Source organism: Pleurodeles waltl, chromosome 4_1 (genome assembly GCF_031143425.1).
Source record: "Pleurodeles waltl isolate 20211129_DDA chromosome 4_1, aPleWal1.hap1.20221129, whole genome shotgun sequence".
In the NCBI taxonomy this organism is placed as follows: Eukaryota; Metazoa; Chordata; class Amphibia; order Caudata; family Salamandridae; genus Pleurodeles; species Pleurodeles waltl.
The window spans coordinates 370,190,932-370,213,586 of NC_090442.1; the positions used below are offsets into that span (position 1 = coordinate 370,190,932).

Genomic DNA, 22,655 nt, shown 5'->3' on the forward strand with positions numbered 1-22,655 from the left:
CCACCTGGAGGAGTTCTGAGCACCACCTCTGGGGTGCTGATGGACAGGGGAGTGGTCACTCCCCTTCCCTTTGTGCAGCTTCATGCCAGAGCAGGGACCAGGGGTCCCTGGGCTGGTGCAAACCAATTATGCAAGGACAGCACCAAATGTGCCCTTCAAAGCAAGCCGGTGGCATGGGGAGGCTAGCCCTCCCCAGCCTTGTAACACCTATTTCCAAGGGAGAGGAGGTTGCACCCCTCTCCCACACCAAATCCTTTGTTCTGCCTTCCCTGCTTGAGCTGGTCAAGCAGCAGGAGGGCAGAATTCTGTCTGAGGGGCTGCAGCAGCGTGCGCTGCTCGCAGACTGTGGAAGACTGTTAGGAGCAATAGTGGGCATTCCTCTAAAGAGCCCCCAGAGTGCATGGAATCATGCCACCAATACTGCCATCAGTATTGTGGTATGATTCTGATGTCTTTGATACCAAATATGCCTAGGTTCGGAGTTACCATTATGTAGCTGGACCATAGATAGTGACCTATGACCAGTACATAGCTAAAATGGCTTACCCGTACTTACAAAGTCCAGGGAATTGGAACTGGAGTTTGTAAGGACACCTCTGCTCTTTCAGGGGTGCCCACACACACAGGGACCTGCACCCTGCCCTTAGTGCTGGTACAGCCTACCATAGGGGTGACTTACAGTGACTTGATGTAGTGACCAACAGTGAAAGTGTGCATGCATCTTTTCACACAGGCTGCAAATGGCAGGCCTGCAGACACAGTTTGTATGGGCTCCAATGGGTGGCATAATACATGCTGCATCCCATGGGGGACCCCTGGTGTACCAACACCCTAGGTACCTAAGTACCATATACTAGGGAACTACAGGGGTACACCAGTATACCAATTGTGGTGTGTAAAGGGTACAAAGGTAACCAAATCTAGAGGAGACAGCACAATCACTGGGGCCCTGGTTATCAGGACCCCAGTGAAAACAGTCCAACAAGCAAATCATCCATAGGGTAATCATGCCCAAAAGAGGGACTTTCCTACAAAAAGGGAAATATATTATTAAAATAGAATTAGTCTTTTATTCAATGTGAGGTGACTTCTAGAACAAGTCAGTTTATGAAACGATCATAATATTATAATTTACAATTACAATTACAATTACAATTCTATTGTTAATTTTCCCCTCATCCTTAGGATTGAAATATATTCTAAATATTTGTATGTGTTAGTGTTATGTCTGGAGTAATTTTTTAAAACCTATGCCATTTAGAAAAGTTTCAATACTAATTTGATTACATATAAACTGGATAAACATTTTGCAGATTTACACCAGCCCTTTCTGAGTTTAAAATATACAATATACTAAAACCCAGAACTCAGACATAGGCAGCTGAGAGGTATGTGAGTGTGAGGCCACAAAATGGCCTAAGAGTGCAGCAGGAATTCAAGCTAGTCTCGAGGGCAGAATAAGGGAAACAAATCAGTGTCACAGCAGCATGGAGAGTGGCAGAAAAAGTCCAGCACACCCAAAACAAAACAGGACAAGTACTTCTTTTGATACTTAGGGGGGTGTTTTAAAATTATTTTAGCCTACCTCAAAGAAGGGTTAACCTTAACGTCTGACAAACCTAAGATAATCTAGTTTTTCTAAAACTCCAAGTAGCAGATGGCTTAGTGTTATCAAAGACAGTAGCTAGGTTTCTCCAGTGAGTTTATTGGGAGACCATGACCAACTTACTTGGACTCTTAATACACAGACATACTTGTACAATGTCGTAGTGAATTTGCGAATGGAACCAGATTTGCAGCACTCAGGGATACTTAGAAGAGTAAAACTGTGTCACAGGCTACTTTTGATAGACTAGAACAATATTTGCATGGTAAGTGATTAGCTATCAAAGGATTGAAAGTTGCAGAGCAAAGCTATCTAATATAATATAACTGTATATTAAAATTATATGGAAATTGAGATTTATGCAAATATGGTGATATACTCTAATTTGGTCACAAAGTGCATCCTACACAATGTCTTGCCTAATTATGAAGTGCTGGCTATCACAATCAGATGTTAAGATACTTATCACGGCTAGTTTAAGAGGGTAATATGTAGACCTATGAAGTACTAGCTTCTGAAGTCAAGATAAAGCAGGAGAAAGATGAGTTTAGTCAAATCATAGTAGCCTGGTATTCCCAAACCTGGATTTAGCAGGTATAGGAAGACCAGGGCAGGTTTGACTGGATGCATTTATGCAGCTCGAAAAATATCATACGGACCCAGTGACAGCTTCCACCTGCCAAGCATGTGTAAAGTGTCAATAGAAAATGGCCCATGATCAGGAATCCTCATGTGTTAAAAGTACTATTTCCAATGAGCATATGAACATTTTAGACCAGTGTGATGCTCCCTCTGTTCATAACTGGTTGCCCACCTAGGGATGCACATTTAAATAGAATCTGAGAAGAAGACGAGTGGCACTGAAAGATAGTGTTTCAATACTCCATTGATCCATTTATTAGGCCACAATTAGAATCTGGCTAACACGTTTTCTACTGCCATAGAAATGAATATAATGTGGAATTGAGTTTGGGTTATAGTAAAGAATCTTTATTTTTCTTAGACTGTAAACTGTACATGGAAAACAAACTTCTATGTAGTCGCGTTTTTAACAAAAAATAATCTACAAATAGTGCATTAATTGCAGCTACTTCACACCCGACATATGATGAAGTAAACAACATACATTGTGGATAATTGTTGATAATAAAATGCTATGTCAAAAAGAAGAAAATGTTATTAAGGAGGCGGAAGAAATATTATGACGATTTTATGAAAGAGAATATGGTATGTATTTAGTACAGAAAGCAGTTGATAGAGGTAATAAGCAAACAGAAGTGAGCTGTTGAAACTAAAACAGCTATCAATGAATGAGACATTAGAAAATAATGCATGTCTGATTATGAAGTATGCTGCAGAAAATGCCAAAGTGTATGTTGTTCATACATTACAAATAGGCAAGCACGTCTAAGCACATAGACAAGTAGTTACACAGGCATTAAATGAAACATTTAGCCCTAGTGAGCAAGCTATAAGAAACTTTGAAGTGACATAAGACTCTCTGGTGTTGTAACTGTCCATCAACATAGGAGGGGTAGAAACAGTTAACTGAAACTCAGTAAGTTAAAAGTCTTGTTGATTTACAAATTGAAAGCTGTGGAGTGTGGGATGAACATATATGAGGGATTTTCAAGTGTATCTTCTGGAACAGAAATATGACTCTTAGCTGAGAATGGTCCAGAAGGGATGATGAAATGCAAGTGTGTCTTGTGGACCAAAAATATGCCTCTTGACTAAATATGGATGATGTAGTTTCAGCATACTAAATTGTGGGATGATTCACTTATTGAGATATTTGAAGGTACTGGGAGATGGATATGAAGAGTTGACACATGCAGATCTAATGAAAACAAATAGATAAAGGTAAGCAACGTGTAAGAAATGAATGGCATTACTAAACTTTAAGGTGGTTATCTATTAAGATGGCTTTATGAGGAGCTACCTTGATGAAAAACCGCTTGAATTCAAAGATAAACTCTATACCTTAGTCTCTTCAGTGCAATCTTAGCATCATTAATTATCAAATTAATATAATTAAGATTGCAAGTAGAAATGTGTAGAAGTGCAGATGCATGACTTTCCACTCAATTAGCATAAGCAGACAAAGGTGCAGCCCCAACTGACCTTTAATGAGTTACAGGAGGTAGAGATTGTACAAAAGAATATGATTTTAGAAATTAAATGAATGAACTGCATTTTAAGATTACTGTTTAGGTACTTGCTAAATTCGGGATTTACTTTCATCAGAACATTTTGGACTGACAGTGAAACTTTCTGCCTGTGCCTTTTTAGGCATACCAGGTATGCAAGGATTACATATAAATCAAAAACAGGTATGGTAGTACACAGTGTAGTGTGTAGCTACAAATATCTATACATTTTCTAGACATGAGTTTGAGCCACAACTAACTTTGAATGTTATATTATAGCCTTACAGGAGAGTTATGTATGCCATTTGAGGATCAGCCAGTTTTTACATATTTCAAGGGTCAGAGCACATACCCTGGGCTACGAGAGCGCCCAAGTGTGCACAGTCTAAAAAATTAGCAACAAATCTCTGGAAAAAGGGGTGACCCTGCAAAAAGACATCTCACATCCACTGAATTTGAAGGTGCAGTTGCCCCTATCAAATGCTATATTGCCTCAACATCTTTTGATTTTAAAGATTGATTAGACTAGGAATCTTTATAAAGGTCCTAGAGGGCCATCTCTGTAGCAGGTTTTTAGGATAGCCACTGACTCTGAAAAGGATTTTCATTTAAAATCAGTGTATGTAAATATAGCATGCATGGATAGCCAGAAACATATGTCGGTACACCTGTACCAGTTTTAGACACACCTGGCAAGGCCACCACGTTTAAAGAATAATAATTCAAATTGACATTGAAAATGTCAAACAGTAGTAATGTCCTTAGGAAAATGTGCTGTTTGCTGGTTGGACTCAGAAGATTGTCCGCTGAAGATGGGCAATAACCTAGAAACACTTATTCTGAAATGCAAGCACTGCTGGCAAACACTTTTCTAATTCTGAGTAATTCAAAAACACTGTGAACTTCACTACCATAATGCAATGGTGAACTGGGGCAGACTTGCTATCAGTGGGCTTCCTCCTCATTTGATAATATACTTTTTATATTTTCCAAGGGGCTTCCCAGCTACCAGTTCTAGATGCGAATCATGTATACATGTGGTATTTGTATAGTGCAAACCCGGCCAAAAAAGGTAGCAGAGTGCTGCACAGTATCAAAGTAGGCACACAGTCAACAAGTGATACAATGATGCATGATTCAGGCTTGTCATGGGTGCTACTGTAGGATACACAGGGCAAATATTGTTTTATTTAATTGGTGTTTTTATTGTTTGCAAATAATTTTAAGTATTCAAAACAAACCATAACGTTTCTTGTAATCTGGTGTTTAGTTATTTACAAGGTGTATTTACAGCACATTTTATATAGGCATATATGTTTCTGCACAAAACATTTAATTATACACATGAGGCCTGCCTGCAAATAGCTCTCAGCCCCTCCAACAAGCCTGCACCTATCTATTCCAACAGAAGTATAAACATGCTTTTTGGCTACCTAAATGTTACCATTTAATTGGTTTATGATAGGAGTCTCCAACAGGTCGATTACGAGCTACCAGTAGCTTGCAGCCTGTCTTGGAGTAGCTCTCTTTCTCTGAGTTGAGTTTGACAGCAGGAACGTGTCCTCCAGCTGATGTTGCATTTGTTAACTCCTGTCCTGCAGGGTAGAGGTAGGTGACTGGGGAGCATGCAGCTCACCTTCTTAAACAATCTTGTGCTGCTGCATGGGAAGAAGCCTGATCATATAGAAAAGTCTCAGATCAAAGCAGAGGATTTGTAAACTTTTACCCTAACAAATATTGGCTGTATTAACGTTTATGTCACTAAACTCAATGTAAAATATTCAGAGTATTAATATTGGGTTATTATTTGAGGGGGAGTAAGAGCCCTATTCACGTAACAACTACAATCCTTGGCAGAGCGAACTACAAAAGTAACTAAATAAACCAGGGCTTAACCCTAGATTAGCCCAAAAGCAGTCAGTCTTAACTTAGAGGCAATGCGTAAAGTATTTTTGCAGTACTCAAACAGCAATAAAGTGAAAATACAAGATGAAAAATAATAATAATAATTAAGACAAATAGAGTCAGTTTTAATAAATAAAATGACACCAAAACAATAAAAATCCAATCTATAGAACAGGAGTTATGAGTTTAAAAAAATGTTAGGTGAAAATAGAGCCAAAAAGCACAAAGTGCACTTATGGACATTTGGTCATGCTGGACCTGGTCAAAATCACAAGTACCGGCTGACCATGATGGACTGCGGGTCAGATATTCGGACTATGTTTATCCTAGGAAGGAATTTTACCTTCTCAGAGTCTAAGTCCATGTGAGGAGCCACAGTTGGAGTTTTTCATTCGTGGGGACTGTAAGAAGGCCAAGGTTGTTGCGAGGGGCAGGTCACGGCTGGAACTCCATGCTGGTCATTGATATGGGAGGTCACTGTTAGAAGCGAAGAGCAGGTGGGTGCTAGAGCTTCGTGTTGATGGGAAATGCAGTGGTTGTTGCTGTTACGGACAGCCACTGCTGACGAGAAGAGCGGGTCAGCGATGGAGCTTCACATTGGTAGGCCTCACATACGGTCACTTCTTGGCATGAAGAGTCCGTTTGCAGTCCTGAGGAGCCCATAACTTCAGAATTTTCACCTTTCACTTGGTTTGAAAGTAGGATGAGTACACTCTGCTCACAGCCAACGGTCAAGAAACTTGGGTGCACCTCTCGAGGATCAAGACTCCAGCAGAGGCCAGCAGCAGGGCTCAGGCAGGTCCATTTGGTGCTGGTTGGCTGGGTATTGCAGTGAGGCCTATGGAAGCTTGTTGTGTCCCTGTAACTCAAACAGGAGGTCAGCCAACTGAACCTTGGAATCAATTCTGAGGAGCCAGCGTTCAAGGCAAGCAAGTCCAATCTTCCTTCTTCAGACAGATGGGGCAGAGTTCCTTCTGAATCTTCCACAGGTCCAGGAGTGTTCCGATGAGAATGTCTGAAGGTGCTATTCTTATACCTGGTGCCAGCCTGTTGGTGGGGGATGCCTCCTTTGTTTAACCATCCCCCTTTGTTGGATTTGGCTCCAAACTGTGTAAAAAAGGGCATGTGTGGGCTGCATTTGTCAATGACAAGGCAGACAGCCCTTAGAAGTCATGAAAAGGATGGGAATAGCCCTAAGGCTATTCTTCAAAGCTCAGGAAGGATGTGTCACGATCTGCCTTCCGCTTACTGCCCTGGTCAGATGAACCTGGAGTGCGACCTCGGTTCTTGTGGGTTCTGCTCTGGCCGAGGTAAGGGCAACCCCTTCCCGTAGCCACAGTGTTGCTGACAAGGGTACGCCACTGCAGTCCATGCCCTCCAGAAGGAGTCCCAGAGGAATAACCCCAAAAGGAAAAATCCTCTTTGACAGGAACTTCCTGGAACAGAAAAAGGACACATCAGAATATCAGGACTTCCAGGCCAGTAAAAGAACAACAGGGTGAAGCTGGAAAAAACAGGACTGGAATCCGAGAAATCACAAGCCAGAGTGTTATCACCACCAAGGGAAGTGTTGCAACACAAAGAGAACAAGAATCTGGCCCCTTATATACCACTCAGAAGGAAGTGACATGCAGGAAGAAGTAAGAACGTCATCTTAGATTGGGAAAAGCGCTATAGGACAAAGCAGAAAAAGCACCATAATAGGAAAGGAAACTGATCATGCAAGGCAGGCGAGAACTGAACTCTGGGAAGGAAAGAATATGGCCCGCACGAAAAGAAGAAGAAGAACAAAGGAAGAGCCCTAGATCAGGGCACCAGGTAAGTGAAGGGCCGAGGGCGCGGACAACCTGCGGTGATTGCTCATGCGCGCATTGAACGCGGCGAGGCCTGAGACCCAACCCTGGGCCTCAGACCCGTCCACCAGCAACAATTCATACTGTGGCTGAGGAAAAAGGCAAGCCCAATGACCAACAAAAGGGACCGCCGACCACACCGTGGCCCGGTCGGAAGATGTTGTGGGAGCCCGCAGTGTGACAGTAGGTTCCCCTGAAGCCCCGTGTTTGTCCGGAAAGAGATGGAAAAAGCGACGGACCAAGAGAGGAGTGTGAACAGAAGAGGAGTCTTCCCAAGAACATTCGCTAAGAGGACAGTCCTTCCAATGAATGAGAAACTGGAGACATTTTTGGAAAATCCGAGAGTCACAAATTTCCTGAACCTCGTATTTGGGCACATCATCAACCAACAGAGGAGAGGGACAGGAGAACTGTCTGTGAAAAGGATAGGGCACCAAGGGCTTCAACTGAGATACATGAAACAAAGGATGTATCTTTCAAGTTCGAGGTAAACGAAGACGGAAGCACACTGAATTTATTTCATGAAGGATCAGGAATGGTCCATAGTAACGGGGTTTGAATTTATTTTGGGACAGACGGAGAGGTAGAAATTTGGAGGAAAGCCAAACCTTGTCTCTGACACGATAAGACAGTGCTTCACATCGTCTCTAATCTGCAATCTTCTTCATACGTTGTTTGGTGGCTAGAAAATTGGAATGTATAATACGTTGAATTCTTCGAAGTTGTTGAGCAAACGATGTGATAGCAGGGAGTGTAGATGATTCCTGGATAGCAAAAGGAAAGGATTTAGGATGAAAACCATAAGAGGAAAAAAAAAGGAGTGACCTTCAATGCTATACGAGATTTCAGCTAGTGGTAAGTACATAGACCAGTTACTCCGTGTGATATTGCAAAAACAGCGTAAATATTGTTCAAGCCCTTGGTTTAGGGATTCCATTTTACCATTAGTTTGTGGATGAAAACTGGATGACAAGGCCACATCTATGTGCAGTGTTTTGCAAAAATGCTTCCAAAAGCATGAAATATATTGGGGGTCACGGCCAGAGATAATGACTTGAGGTAGACCATGAAGGCGAAAGATGTCCTGTATAAGGTGTTGACTCAATTCTTTAGCAGTGAGTAGCTTCTTTAATGCAGTAAAATGAGCCATTTTTGTAAATGAATAGACTATAAGCATTATTACTTGATTTCCTGCTGAGGAAGGCAAGGAACACATGAAATCGGTAGGCACAGTATGCCAAGGAACTGGTGGAACGGGTAAGGGCTGACGCAGTCCTGCTGGTTTGGTATGAGGTATCTTGGTTTGTGCACATATGGGACAAGAAGCCGCATAGCTAAAAAGTGTCTTTTTTTATTGTAGACCACCAAAAAGAGCAGAGGAGTAGTTATTGATTGGCTTTAATACTGTGATGTCTGGCAATGGGAGAAAGATGACACATCTGTAGTGCTTTTGTTTGAACCATTTCTGTTGGGAGGAACAATGCATCCTTATGATAGTATTATCCCTTAACTTTATGTAGATGTGGATGTAAGTTATTCACTTCAACTCTAGAGAGGGATACGTACTCAGATTTCACTTTATCAAGGAAGGATTGCACTATTCCAATGATTCTATCCAGTTCAATTATGTTTTGTGTAGGAGGATTGATGCTTTCAGGTTAATGTTGTGACATGGCGTCTGCCAAAATATTCTGAGAACAAGGGATGTAAGTTATGTAGACGTCAAATTGACTAAAGAAGAAGGCCCATCGGGCTTGACAACTGTTTTGGCATTGAAAATTACGTAGACACTGTAAGTTTCGATGATCTGTTCTAACTTCAAAGGTTTCTCTTGTACCCATGAGGAATTGTCTTCATTCGTTGCAGGCTGTTTTTAAGGCAAGCAGTTCTCGTTCCAAAACAGAGTAATTACGTTCTGAATAAGATAATACATGGGGCAGGTAAAGAACTGGATGTTCTAATCCATCATCGATTTGTTTTTGTAGTAATGAGGCCCCTATTGCTCTCTCTGAAGCATCAGTGATAACTGTAAATTTCTCCGTGGTATCAGGGTGCCGTAAAACTGGAGCTTGCATGAAGGCACGCTTTAAGCCTTGAAATGCTGTTTCTGCATCCTCTGTCCAACAGAAGCCATTTTGTACACTCTCTTTCTTAAGAGTTTGTGTAAAATGACTAGTTAGCTTGGCAAAATCCACTATGAATTGACGATAAAAACTGTCCAATCCCAAAATATATTGGGTTTCTTTTATAGAAGAAGGAGCTGGCCACTTTGTTTGAGATGATACCACAAGCATTTCACCTCGGATTTATCAAATTCACATTTCTCTGGTTTGCAGTATAGTTGGTGTTGCCGGAGTCTTTCTAGGACTTGAATTACATGCGTAGTATGAAGTTCTGGATGAATGGAATATATTACGATATCATCTAGGTATATAACAACTGTTTGGTTTAAAAGGTCAGAAAACACTGAGTCCATAAACCTTTGGAAAATAGATGGGGCGTTGGTTAGGCCAATAGGCATTACACGATATTCATAATGGCCAAAAGGGATTCGAAAGGCAGTCTTCCACTCATCACCTTCTTTTATTCGTAGAAGATGGTAGGCTCCTCTAAGATCCAACTTAGTAAATTTATTTGCTCCTCTCACAACTTCTAGAATATATTTTATGAGGGGCAGGGGATACCGATCCTTTATGGTGATCTTATTTAGCCCGCAAAAGTCTATCCAGGGGGGTAGATCCATCGTCTTCTTTGGCACGAAAAAGAGAGGAGCCCCAGGGGGTGAAGAAGAAGGAGTAATCAACCCGCTCTGCAAGTTTTCATCCAGATATTCCTTGAGTATTTTTTTTTCAGGCTCAGTAGGTGAGTACATTCTCCCAAAGGGTACTACGGTACCATTTCCAAGGGAATAACACAATCATATTCTCTATGTGGTGGCAGCACTGGTCTTTCAGGTTTCTGAAACACGTCTGCATATTCCAGGTAATGACTGGGTACCCATTGTATAGAGTTGATGGAACAACCCACTTCCTTTTGTGTCAAAGACATGCTCTTTGGTGACCAGTAAGTTTCTAGATTGATATAGGGATTGTGTCGTGTCAGCCAAGATATACCTAGAATTATTACATGATTTTAGGACCTGAAGCTAGAAGGGATCCATCAACTGTATGAACCTGTTCTGGTATGTTTTTAGGTATCCAAGGTGTTAGAAATGGGGTTTTTCGTTGGCAGTCAGGTTACCCTCTGTCCAAGCAAGAACCCTCACTCTAGTCATGGTAAGTCACACACAATCCAAAATTAGCCTGTGCCCACCCTCTTGTAGCTTGGCACGAGCAGTCAGGCTTAACTTAGAAGGCAATGTGTAAAGCATTTGTGCAATAAATCATAAAATAACATAATATAGCACCACAAAAATACACCACACAGTGTTTAGAAAAATATATAATATTTATCTGGGTATTTGCAGGTCAAAACGATCAAAGATGCAATAAGAATTTGTAAAGATATCACAAAAAAGTGATATAAAGTGTCTTAAGTCTTTAAAAAGCAAACAAAGTCTCTTTCAAGCACAAAGTACTCTGGTTTAAAGTGTAAAATCTCTGCAAAGGGCTGCAGATGAAGAGATACGTGGAAAAATGGTGTGTGCGTCGATTTCTCCCCTGCACACACGGACTTGCGTCGCTATTTTTCACGCGGGGAAGTCGTGCGTCGTTTTCCGGCGTGCGGACAGTCTCTTTCTGTGGGTCGCAGGATTACCAGATGTCCCGGGGTCTGTGCGTGGATTCTTCTGCTTGTTTTCCGGCTGCGCGTCTTTCCGCAAGGCTGTGCGTCAAAGTTTCGTTCTCACGGCAGGCGTCGCGTCAATTTCCCCTCTGGAAGTCGGGTGGCGTTGTCCTTGCGAGGCCGTGCGTCGAAATTCCGGTCGCCCCGAAGGTGTCGCGTCGATCAGCGTCGGTGTGCGGCGATTTTCTCGCCGCGGAGCAAGCTGTGCGTCTAAATTTTCGGCGCACGAAGAGTCCAGATAAAAAAGAGAAGTCTTTTTGGTCCTGAGACTTAAGGGAACAGGAGGCAAACTCTATCCAAGCCCTTGGAGAGCACTTTTACATCCAGACAAGAGTTCAGCAAGGCAGCAGGCCAACAGCAAGGCAGCAGTGCTTTGTAGGAAGCAGACAGGTGAGTCCTTTGAGCAACCAGGCAGTTCTTCTTGGCAGGATGTAGTTTCTGGTTCAGGTTTCTTCTCCAGCAAGTGTCTGATGAGGTAGGGCAGAGGCCCTGTTTTATACTAAATTGTGCCTTTGAAGTGGGGGTGACTTCAAAGAGTGTCTAAGAAATGCACCAAGTCCCCTTTCAGTTCAATCCTGTCTGCCAGGGTCCCAGTAGGGGGTGTGGCAGCCATTTGTGTGAGGGCAGGCCCTCCACTCTCCCAGCCCAGGAAGACCCATTCAAAATGCAGATGTATGCAAGTGAGGCGGAGTACCCTGTGTTTGGGGTGTGTCTGAGTGAATGCACAAGGAGCTGTCAACTAAACCTAGCCAGACGTGGATTGAAAGGCACAGAAAGATTTAAGTGCAAAGAAATGCTCACTTTCTAAAAGTGGCATTTCTAGAATAGTAATATTAAATCCGACTTCACCAGTCAGCAGGATTTTGTATTACCATTCTGGTCATACTAAATATGACTTTCCTGCTCCTTTCATATCAGCAGCTGCCACTTCAACAATGTATGAGGGCAGCCCCAATGTTAGCCTATGAAGGGAGCAGGCCTCACAGTAGTGTAAAAACGAATTTAGGAGTTTTACACTACCAGGACATATAAACTACACAGGTACATGTCCTGCCTTTTACCCACACAGCACCCTGCTCTAGGGGTTACCTAGGGCACACATTAGGGGTGACATATGTAGAAAAAGGGGAGTTTTAGGCTTGGCAACTACTTTTAAATGGCAAGTCGAAGTGGCAGTGAAACTGCACACACAGGCCTTGCAATGGCAGGCCTGAGACAAGGTTAAGGGGCTACTGAAGTGGGTGGCACAACCAGTGCTGCAGGCCCACTAGTAGCATTTACTCTACAGGCCCTAGGCACATATAGTGCACTCTACTAGGGACTTACAAGTAAGTTAAATAGCCAATCATGGATAAACCAATCAATAGTACAATTTACACAGAGAGAATATGCACGTTAGCACTGGTTAGCAGTGGTAAAGTGCCCAGAGTTCAATAGCCAACAACAACAGGTCAGAAAAAATAGGAGGAATGAGGCAAAAAGTTTGGGGATGACCCTGTCAAAAAGCCAGGTCCAACACAAGGGATTTTCTTTTCCTTAGCCCATGCCTCATCAAGGTATATTCCACTGGCTCCACAGTCCAACAATGCTAAGGCTCTTTCTTCCCAGCTGTCAGGTAACTGCAGTGTAATAGGCAAAAGAAAGAGGGCTGTTATTTCTTCTTTCTTCTTTGGAAGAGCAAATAGAAGGTATCTCAGAACATCACATCCCCTCTCTTCTTACAGAGGACGGGAGTTGGCGTTTCCCGAAGACGAGTCGGGTATGTATGAATCAAGTGGCCAGAACCACCACAATAAAGGCACAGTCCTTTCCGTAGTCTGGTTTCACGTTCACGAACAGTTAGGGGGCCACGAGCTGTGTCGATTTGCATAGGTTCCTCCTCGGTAGTCCCTCTAGATTTGGATCTACTTTCTTCGGGACTATAAGTGATTGTATGAGTTGTTCCTGGCAGTGGTGGTACACAAATCGTTCTCTTCTCCAACCTATGTTCACGAAGATGATATTCTATGGATAGTGATAAGTCCATTAAACCTTTCATATCTTCCACTCTAGAGGAGTGCACTAATTTGTCTCTTTATTTCATCCCGAAGAGCCCTCCGAAAAAGGGTAACAAGGGTGCGTTCTCAAGTGGTTTCAGCTGCCAATTGCCTAAACGTGTGATATATTGTAAGATGTCCTGGTTACCCTGCTGGATGTCACATAAGGCTTCTTCTGCAGAAGACTCAAGTCCAGGACGTTCAAACATTTACTTAAAGGCATCAATAAAGGCTGTGTAGGTAGATAACCGGGAATCGTTTGTGGCTACCAACGGAGTCACCCAAGCTAAGGCCAGGCCAGACAAGGCACTGATCAGGTATCCCACCTTAGTCTTATCTTGAGCAAATTGCGAAGGTCAAAACGCAAAATAATCATTTAGGGCATCAAGTAATTCTCATAATTTGTGAGGATCCCCAGAGAACTGAGGTGTAGTTACGCAGATTGTGGGGACATCTGTGGCTCTGGAGGCCAGTGCTTGTTGTAACCAAAATGATACTATTGATTACCTAAAAAGATAAAAGCAGCAAATATATCAATAGATTATATTTTTGCCAGCAAAGGTATTGCACTTGGGAATATTGAAATAGATGCTATCAAATAAAAGAGAGATTTCCATAGAGGTTGGGCAGTCCGTCCTAGTTGTTTTATAGTACACCATAATAACAGTTTGTATATTGGGGAGAGGGCATTTGTAGATGGAACAGGGAGGCAGACGGAAAGATGAAGCTTCAGCAGGGAGGTCCTGGAAAAAATGGGGACGCATCACATGTTTGGCCCATACCCTAGACAAACCTACAACAGTCCTTTGAAACAAGCGTCTCCTGCATTCCTCGCTTAGTCAGCTTTAGCGGTTGGCATCAGGCCTATTGTTTCAAATATAAACTTAAAACTGAGGCCCTTGCTCATGATTTGATGACTTTCTTGTCTACCACAGTTCGATTGTTCTGCTCAGGTGGTTTCCTTGCTGTTCTTGCATTTTCCCCCTCTAAGAAGCAGTTCAGCGTCACTATATGTTAGTGGGTAATGGCTACGTTTTTTATTTCCATTTCTGACGTGAGGAACGTGCACAGAAATTAATAAGGAAGATTTTCTGTCTCTCTCACAGTCCTTGCTCTACATGTGCCACCTCTTTTCTTGCATCTCGCCCCCCATTATTTTTATTTTACAATTAGTGTCCCCGAGCAACTGCTTCCTCCTACCGCACTGATCAGGTTTTGATAAACCTTTAAAAAAAAATATTAAGAAAATTAATTTCAATATTGCATCTGCGTATGCACAAGTATGGGCACCCACGCTGGCCGCCTTAGAATACTTGCTCATAAACTTTAAGAAATAGCATAGATTACCATGGTGCATGAGTAGCCCTGGCATCCATCTAAGGCAGAAAAAGCATTGGCAAAGCTAACAAGTCTCACAAGCGAGACCAATTATTGTTTTGAGTTTGTCCCAGTGTCCACATGCACCATCATAAAACGTACAAGCACTATTGTACAACTGTATATTTTCAGCATGTTTCCTTACATGTCTAGTCGTGTACGGCTGACGGAGTGGTAGATTGTTTTCTGGATTCCAAAATCATTGAACACGTAAGAATGGAGGTGCCCAGCTAGAGTGGGTTTGGTTGTATAATCATTGGTAGCGGTGTATTGGTGGTGATGTGGCGTCGAGTTACACAGAAAGTGAAGAGTACAATTAACAGAAATATATATATATATATATGTACATATATATATATATATATTCCTCTCTTAAACAGGTCCCTTGCCTGAAGAATTAACCAGTTTGCTGGCACGCTACCAATATACACTAGTGAATCCAGTACTTTTGCCACAATTTCAGGTCCTGAGCTCGCCCCCCACGACCGCAGCACCAACCTGCTGCCTCCTGCCTCTGTCCCCCGACCACGCTGCTGTTTGCGTGTTCGAGGCCCTCCTCCACCCGCAGGCATCCTCCTGCGCCTCATCCCTGGGGTCTAGTGGGCTCTGACTAGCTTCACTTGACCCGTGTGCCGCTTTCCGCCGTCCTGTAAGTTGTTTTTCCATTTTTCTGCGCCTCGCCTCCGGCGCTTCTGCCCCCGTTGTGCCCCTCTGATTGCTGTTTCCCCGATCGTGTACTGTGCCATTACTGTATTTCATACTGAGTGTTTTCATATTGTGACTGCCTTTAATTTCGCTCGATTTTTTGTGCCTTTTGCCCCTTGTGCGCTCCCCCTGCTCTCCGATCCCTGCCGCTGCCTCCCTGCGGCCCGCCCCCCTCGCGCCCCCATTCGCCGCTCCCTCCCACCTCCCGCCTCCCAGCTGCTCCTCCCTCCCCCCTCCCTTCTTAATGGCTGGCGCGGCGCGTCGCGAGTGAGCGACCTCTGACCTGTTTCAGGTCCTGAGCTCGCCCCCCACGACCGCAGCACCAACCTGCTGCCTCCTGCCTCTGTCCCCCGACCACGCTGCTGTTTGCGTGTTCGAGGCCCTCCTCCACCCGCAGGCATCCTCCTGCGCCTCATCCCTGGGGTCTAGTGGGCTCTGACTAGCTTCACTTGACCCGTGTGCCGCTTTCCGCCGTCCTGTAAGTTGTTTTTCTCATTTTCTGCGCCTCGCCTCCGCCGCTTCTGCCCCCGTTGTGCCCCTCTGATTGTTGTTTCCCCGATCATGTACTGTGCCATTACTGTATTTCATACTGTGTGTTTTCATATTGTGACTGCCTTTAATTTCGCTCGATTTTTTGTGCCTTTTGCCCCTTGTGCGCACCCCCTGCTCTCCGATCCCTGCCGCTGCCTCCCTGCGGCCCCGCCCCCCTCGCACCCCTATTCGCCGCTCCCTCCCGCCTCCCGCCTCCCAGCTGCTCCTCCCTCCCCTCTCCCCCCTCCCTTCTTAATGGCTGGCGCGGCATGTCCGCGCCGCTGGGGCGCCGGAGGCGCGCCAGAGGCAAGCCCGTCTGCGCCCGTCCGCGCCTGGACCGCGCCCAGCGCCACCCCCCCTGGTCCTCGCGCCCCCCGCATCCCCTGCGTCTGCTACTCAACCAACGAACTCCGCGCACTCAACCCCGGCCCCTCCGCAGAGTGCTTCCTTGCAACCCCGAAGCACACAAAAGGACCTTTCTCCTGCCGCACCTGCAACTTCTCCTGCGACAGAACGGCGAAGCCAACAACAAGAACTTCCAACACCAACCACCTGAACTGCATCCTCATCAACACACGCTCCGCACGAAAACACGCCATCGAACTCTGGGACTTACTCGACACCACCGCCCCTGACGTGGCCTTCCTGACCGAAACCTGGTGGAACGACTCCTCGGCCCCGTACATCGCAATCGCCATACCGGAGGGATACAAAATCACCAGAAGAGATCGAACCAACGGAATCGGCAGCGGAATAGCCATCGCCCACAAATCTACCCTCAAAATCCACACCCACACGGACGACACCCTCAAGACAGCCGAACACCTCCACTTCCAGATCCACACGGACCCCAACACAACCCTCAGAGGAACCCTCATATACCGCCCTCCAGGACCAAGAGCCCCCTTCAGCAACACCGTCGCCGACCTCGCGAGCACCCACGCCCTCGCCTCCCCAGACTACATCCTCCTGGGAGATCTAAACTACCATCTGGAAAATAACAACGACGTCAACACCGCATCACTGACCTCCAACCTCCTCAACCTCGGACTCCGTCAACTGGTCAACACTCCCACCCACATCGCCGGACACACTCTTGACCCCCTCTTCACCTCAAGCAACCACATCTCTTTCAGCCACACCTCCGAACTCCACTGGACCGACCATCACTGCGTCCACTTTTCTTATACGAAAATCACCGAACACCACTGCATCCCTCTACCTCCTCACCGCCGCTGGGGAAAAATCACCCAAGACCAACTAACCAGCACCCTCGTCAAAAACCCACCACCCGACTCAACCGACCCGAGCACTGCCGCCATCAACCTCCATCAATGGATCCTCGACTGCGCCAACACCTTAGCCCCACTCAAGAAACCCACCGCCAACCAAGGAAAGAAAAAACCAGCATGGTTCACAGACGAACTGACCGCCTCCAAAAGCCTCTGCCAGAAGCTCAAGAAGAAGTGGATCTTAGAGCGCACACCCGACAACCTCGCCTCCCTCAAAGACGCCAACCGTGAACATCACCAACGGATCCGAGTCGCCAAGCGCGCCCACTTCACTGAACGCATCAACAACAACACCCACGACTGCAAAAAACTCTTCGGCATCGTGAAGGAACTCTCAAACCCCAACGCCAACTTCAACGACATCCCGCCCTCCCAGAAACTCTGCGACGACCTCTCCACCTTCTTCCACCAGAAAATCACAGCCATCCACGACAGCTTCAACGCCACTCCACCGCCAGACCCCACCCCTGACATCTCCACAGACGCCTGCCGCCTCACCGCCTGGACCCACGTGGACGACACCGAAACAATAACGACCATGAACACCATCCACTCAGGCTCCCCCAAGGACCCATGCCCACATCACGTGTTCAACAAAGCCAACGCCATCATCGCCCCCAAACTCCGCAAGATCATCAACCTCTCCTTCAACTCCGCCACCTTCCCAGACAGCTGGAAACACGCAGAAATCCAACCCCTCCTCAAGAAACCCAAGGCCGACCCCAACGACCTCAAAAACTTCCGACCGATCTCTCTCCTCCCTTTTCCAGCAAAAGTCATCGAGAAGATCATCAACACACAGCTCGCCCACTTCCTCGAAGACAACTCCATCCTAGACCCCTCTCAATCCGGTTTCAGACGAAACCACAGCACCGAGACTGCACTCCTCGCCGCCACAGATGACATCAGAACTCAAATGGACAACGGCGAAACCTCGGCCCTCATCCTCCTCGACCTATCAGCCGCTTTTGACACAGTCTGCCACCGCACCCTACTGACCCGCCTCCATGAAGCCGGCATCCAAGATAAAGCCCTCAACTGGATCTCATCCTTCCTCTCCGAAAGAACCCAGAGAGTCCGACTCTCCCCTTTCCGCTCCAAAGCCACCAACCTCATCTGCGGCGTCCCCCAAGGCTCCTCCCTCAGCCCTACGTTGTTCAACGTCTACATGGCCCCCCTCGCTAAACTGGCCCGCCAACATCACCTCAGCATCATCTCCTACGCCGACGACACCCAGCTCGTCCTCTCCCTGACCAAAGACCCACTCACCGCCAAAACCAACCTCCACGAGGGACTAAAAGCCATCGCCGAGTGGATGAACGACAACCGCCTGAAGCTCAACTCCGACAAGACGGAAGTCCTCATCCTCGGGCGCACCCCTTCGGCCTGGAACGACTCCTGGTGGCCCACCGACTTCGGATCCCCCACCCACCCCAGCCAGCCACGCAAGAAACCTCGGCTTCATCCTGGACTCCGTCCTCACCATGTCCAAACAGGTCAGCGCTGTCTCCTCTTCCTGCTTCAACACCCTTCGAATGCTCCGCAGAATTTTCAAGTGGATCCCAACAGGAACCAGAAAGACGGTGACCCAAGCCCTCGTCAGTAGCAGACTTGACTACGGCAACGCACTCTACACAGGCATCCCAACAAAAGACATCAAACGACTCCAGCGTATCCAAAATGCATCCGCCCGCCTGATCCTCGACATACCCCGCCGATGTCACATCTCCCCTCACCTGAAGGACCTCCACTGGCTCCCCGTGGACAAGAGGATCACCTTTAAACTCCTCACCCACGCTCACAAGGCTCTACACAACACCGGACCTACCTACCTCAACTCCAGACTCAACTTTTACGCCCCCACTCGTCAACTCCGCTCTGCCAATCTCGCCCTCGCCATTGTCCCCAGGATCCAGCGCAAGACCTCCGGCGGCAGATCCTTCTCCTTCCTCGCCGCCAAGACCTGGAACTCTCTCCCCACCTCACTACGCCAGACCCAGGACCTCCTCACCTTCAGGAGACTCCTCAAGACCTGGCTCTTCGACCGCTAACAGCTCACCCACCCCCCCCCCAGAGCCTCGAAACCCTGACGGGTACATAGTGCGCTTTACAAATGAAATGATTGATTGATTGATTGACAATGAGGAGGATAATTTTGTTTATTCTGTTGTTTTTGATTAATCTAGCCATGATGTAGGCAATTGTTATACATTTCTGGCTAAACTAGGGACTTAGTTTTTAACATATGGATGTGGGTTATTTCAACGATTATTTACTTAAACATGTACAACGCAAAATAAGCATACTAAGGTATATTGAAGTAAATTGTTGTTGCGACCCCATAATGCAACTAAGGACAAAGCCTTCATTATTTTTTATGCGTGTGGGATATTTTGTAGTCAACACAGTGCAAAGTGCATATCTAGTCCGAGAGACGCCAAAATCAATTCCATGAAGCATGTGCACATTATTCTCCTGTCCAAACAAAAAATGCACCTTTGTACTCCTGATAACTTCCAATGTAAACTCGCAGTGCTGGCAAAAAACTAGACGTTTTTTTCATTAATCTTTTTCGGAGACGAATACATGTGTCCCTTTATCCTCCAGTATCAGTTTTTATATGTACGTTGGCTGAATGAATTCAAACAAACGGCCAGATTAGCAATTGGTTAGTTTACTTGGCAAAAGTCATTCGTGTTCTTCGTGACTATGATTTTGACTAGTCCACAGCATCGTTTATAAACATCTACATCTTTGTATTTCCTTGCATTCTGCTGCCATCTGCTGGACTTGCAGTTAACCTTTCAGACACACGGACCCACTCCTATTTTTGTGTAACGATCGAACTTCAGTGAGTGCAGCACGGTAAAAAAAATGCATTTACCAGGTTGTTAACTTTGTAAAGCATTCCAGTGGTTATGCGTGATCCTTATTAACTATTTACTTTGATTCTGTTTGTTTTACTTTCAGGTCAACAAACATGTTTTCAGCCCCAAGTTTTAGGTTTGGTGGTACGCGTAGATTTGTTACAACACTTTTTATTTACTCGTGTAGTGCTTTGTAGAAAACCATAGTTAACACTGATTCACCGCTGCATAGATACAGAGTTGTAGCATTCCGTTATTCTTTTCCTTCTATTTCAAATTTAATCTTGTATTAAGTTTATACGGTTTACACATGTTGAAAACGAAGTAAATAAAATGAGATACATTTATTAAAGACTTACCATTTTAAAATGTGGTATGATTCTAATTCAGGGACTGTATATATAGTGTAATGCGGTTAGGACACTTGACAGATACTCAGAATCACACTACTAGACTGACGAAATGTATTTTATTTAGATTACCAGTTTACACAGATCGTTTTGTCGGTTGGTGTGAGTAAATACTCGTGACTTACCTATGCCTTTCTCTGAATAAATCGCACAGTCTTGAAAAAAGAGACCAAATACGGCTCCTTCTTGTATGTAAAGTGCCCTATGTGGATGTCCAGACAATCTGGCACGGATCAGGATCTGCACTGGACAGTCTTGGACTAAGGGTGTTTGAAGGCTTTCCATATGCCCCTCTCACTTTATCTCTCCCAGACCAAGTCGCATAGACGAGTATCTGATCTAGTTATGTTGCTAACATTATAAATGCAGGACTACAAGCCCCAGAATGCAAAGAAAAAACCTGGGCTGGGTGATTTACTCACCTATGGACGTATGAACTAGAAGAGCTCTGTATTTATACCTTTAAACAATATCATGGACAATAAAAATTCTCCACAAACCTTTATTGGTAACTTCCCACGCAACTTCAAAGAGCAGCAACTCTTCCACGGGGAGGTCGTCTTCTTCCCATAGCGGTAGTCCATTCAGAGAGGTCACGGAGAGCGAGCGCACGAGAGACATTTTGCTTCACTTCCTACCCAGCACCTGTCAACGAGACCGGGCAAAGCTCTCGTCAGCCAGCTCTGCCGTTGGGTCGAGTGTTTGCTCTTGCCCCCTCTCCCTCGCACATTTGAAGAGCAGCGAGAGAAGAGAAACCTCGCAAAGCTAATTAGACTTAACCGTCTGACACCGAGCGCTAAAGTGGCTTAATGAAATCCAAAGGAGCTTGCTAGGTTGAGAGATACAGAGCAGATCAGGTGTTCTGCTGGCCTGGCACCGGCTTTGTGTGTCTTTGCCAGTTGTGTGTCTCTCTGACGGGGAGAGTTGGGTCACCGGCCTCTGAGCCAACAACCAGCAGGCCTTTGGGAGTGGGACCTTTAAAGGTATCAGCTGCAACATAGCAGAAGAAAAATAAAGTTGGGGTTAAGTGAAAACAACATACCAATTCCCGACCATTCATCTCAAATATTATATCCGATTCAAGGTTTATGGATCATCCAAAACAGTGATAAGAAATTTGAGGTGGGTTGGGAGCAGTCTGCAGAACCTCAGGGCTTGATTTTCTAACCCTCTGATGAAATGCATTGGAAAGCAGGTTGGAGCGCAGCACTTACACAAGCGCACTGTGCAGTGCTCATAGGCTGTTTTGTAAGGTTACTATGAGCCCCTCTAGATAAATTCAGGGATGCAGTGGCAATCCAAACTATCTTTTGTTTCTGAATTCCGCACCCAAACATAGCATTAAGAAACAGGAACATTTCGTTTAAAGTTTACTTTAAAATCCTTAGTCTAATGCATAAAATATGCATGGTTAACACAGAATAAAGGGCATGATTTAGATGTTGGTGGTAACGGTCCCTCCGTCAACTATTTGTCTGAAAACCCATCAGCCACCGTGACAGTCTGCCCACCATATGTAGATGTTAGTGGTCCCATAGCTGAAAGCCTACATTCCAACTGCCATCTCTGACAAGAAACACCATCAGCGTCAAAGACAGAAGAAGAAAGAGTGGGTGCTAGTTGGACCCGGCCACCTTTCCCACTATGCAGATTTGGATGTGCCTTACCGCCAAGCAAAAAGTGGTGGTCCAACCTCCACTTCTGAGTTTGCAGATTGGGGGGAATAGGGTGAGAACTCACATTTTTCCCCATTCCACCTCTGTCTACGACTGGACAACACATGCTGCCACAACAGAGAAAACACAACCCCTACATCGCCAGACTTACAAGTAGGAAGGCCGCATTGCCAGGATACGTTGAGTGAGCACTGCACTGGAGGTTAGGACCACTGCAGCAAATACATGTCACAGAAACTTTCCTAAATCACTGAGACATGCACATGTCGGGAACACAAGAGGGTCAGACATGGATGGGGATACACTAGTACACAACAGATATCGCACATATACACAAGTCATTTTCATCTCAGTAGTCATTGCCAAATGAATGCTAGCATCACATGACGGTACACTCACACTTGACAACGTGTCTATGTGTGCTCATTGCAAGGGGACCTGTACTGGTAGGTTTGTGCTATCTG

General features: G+C 45.3%; 1 protein-coding gene across 1 annotated transcript in view; it reads right to left on the reverse strand.

Annotated features, from left to right (window-relative positions):
• The window catches only part of GYS2 (glycogen synthase 2), a 498,387-nt gene extending 477,066 nt beyond the window's left edge, over nt 1-21,321 (reverse strand). Inside the window, exon 1 of the mRNA XM_069228538.1 lies at nt 21,016-21,321. Coding sequence (XP_069084639.1) covers nt 21,016-21,136 — 121 coding nt within the window. The 5' untranslated portion in view covers nt 21,137-21,321. The remainder of the gene's footprint in view (nt 1-21,015) is intronic.
• Between the last annotated feature and the right edge of the window lie 1,334 nt (nt 21,322-22,655).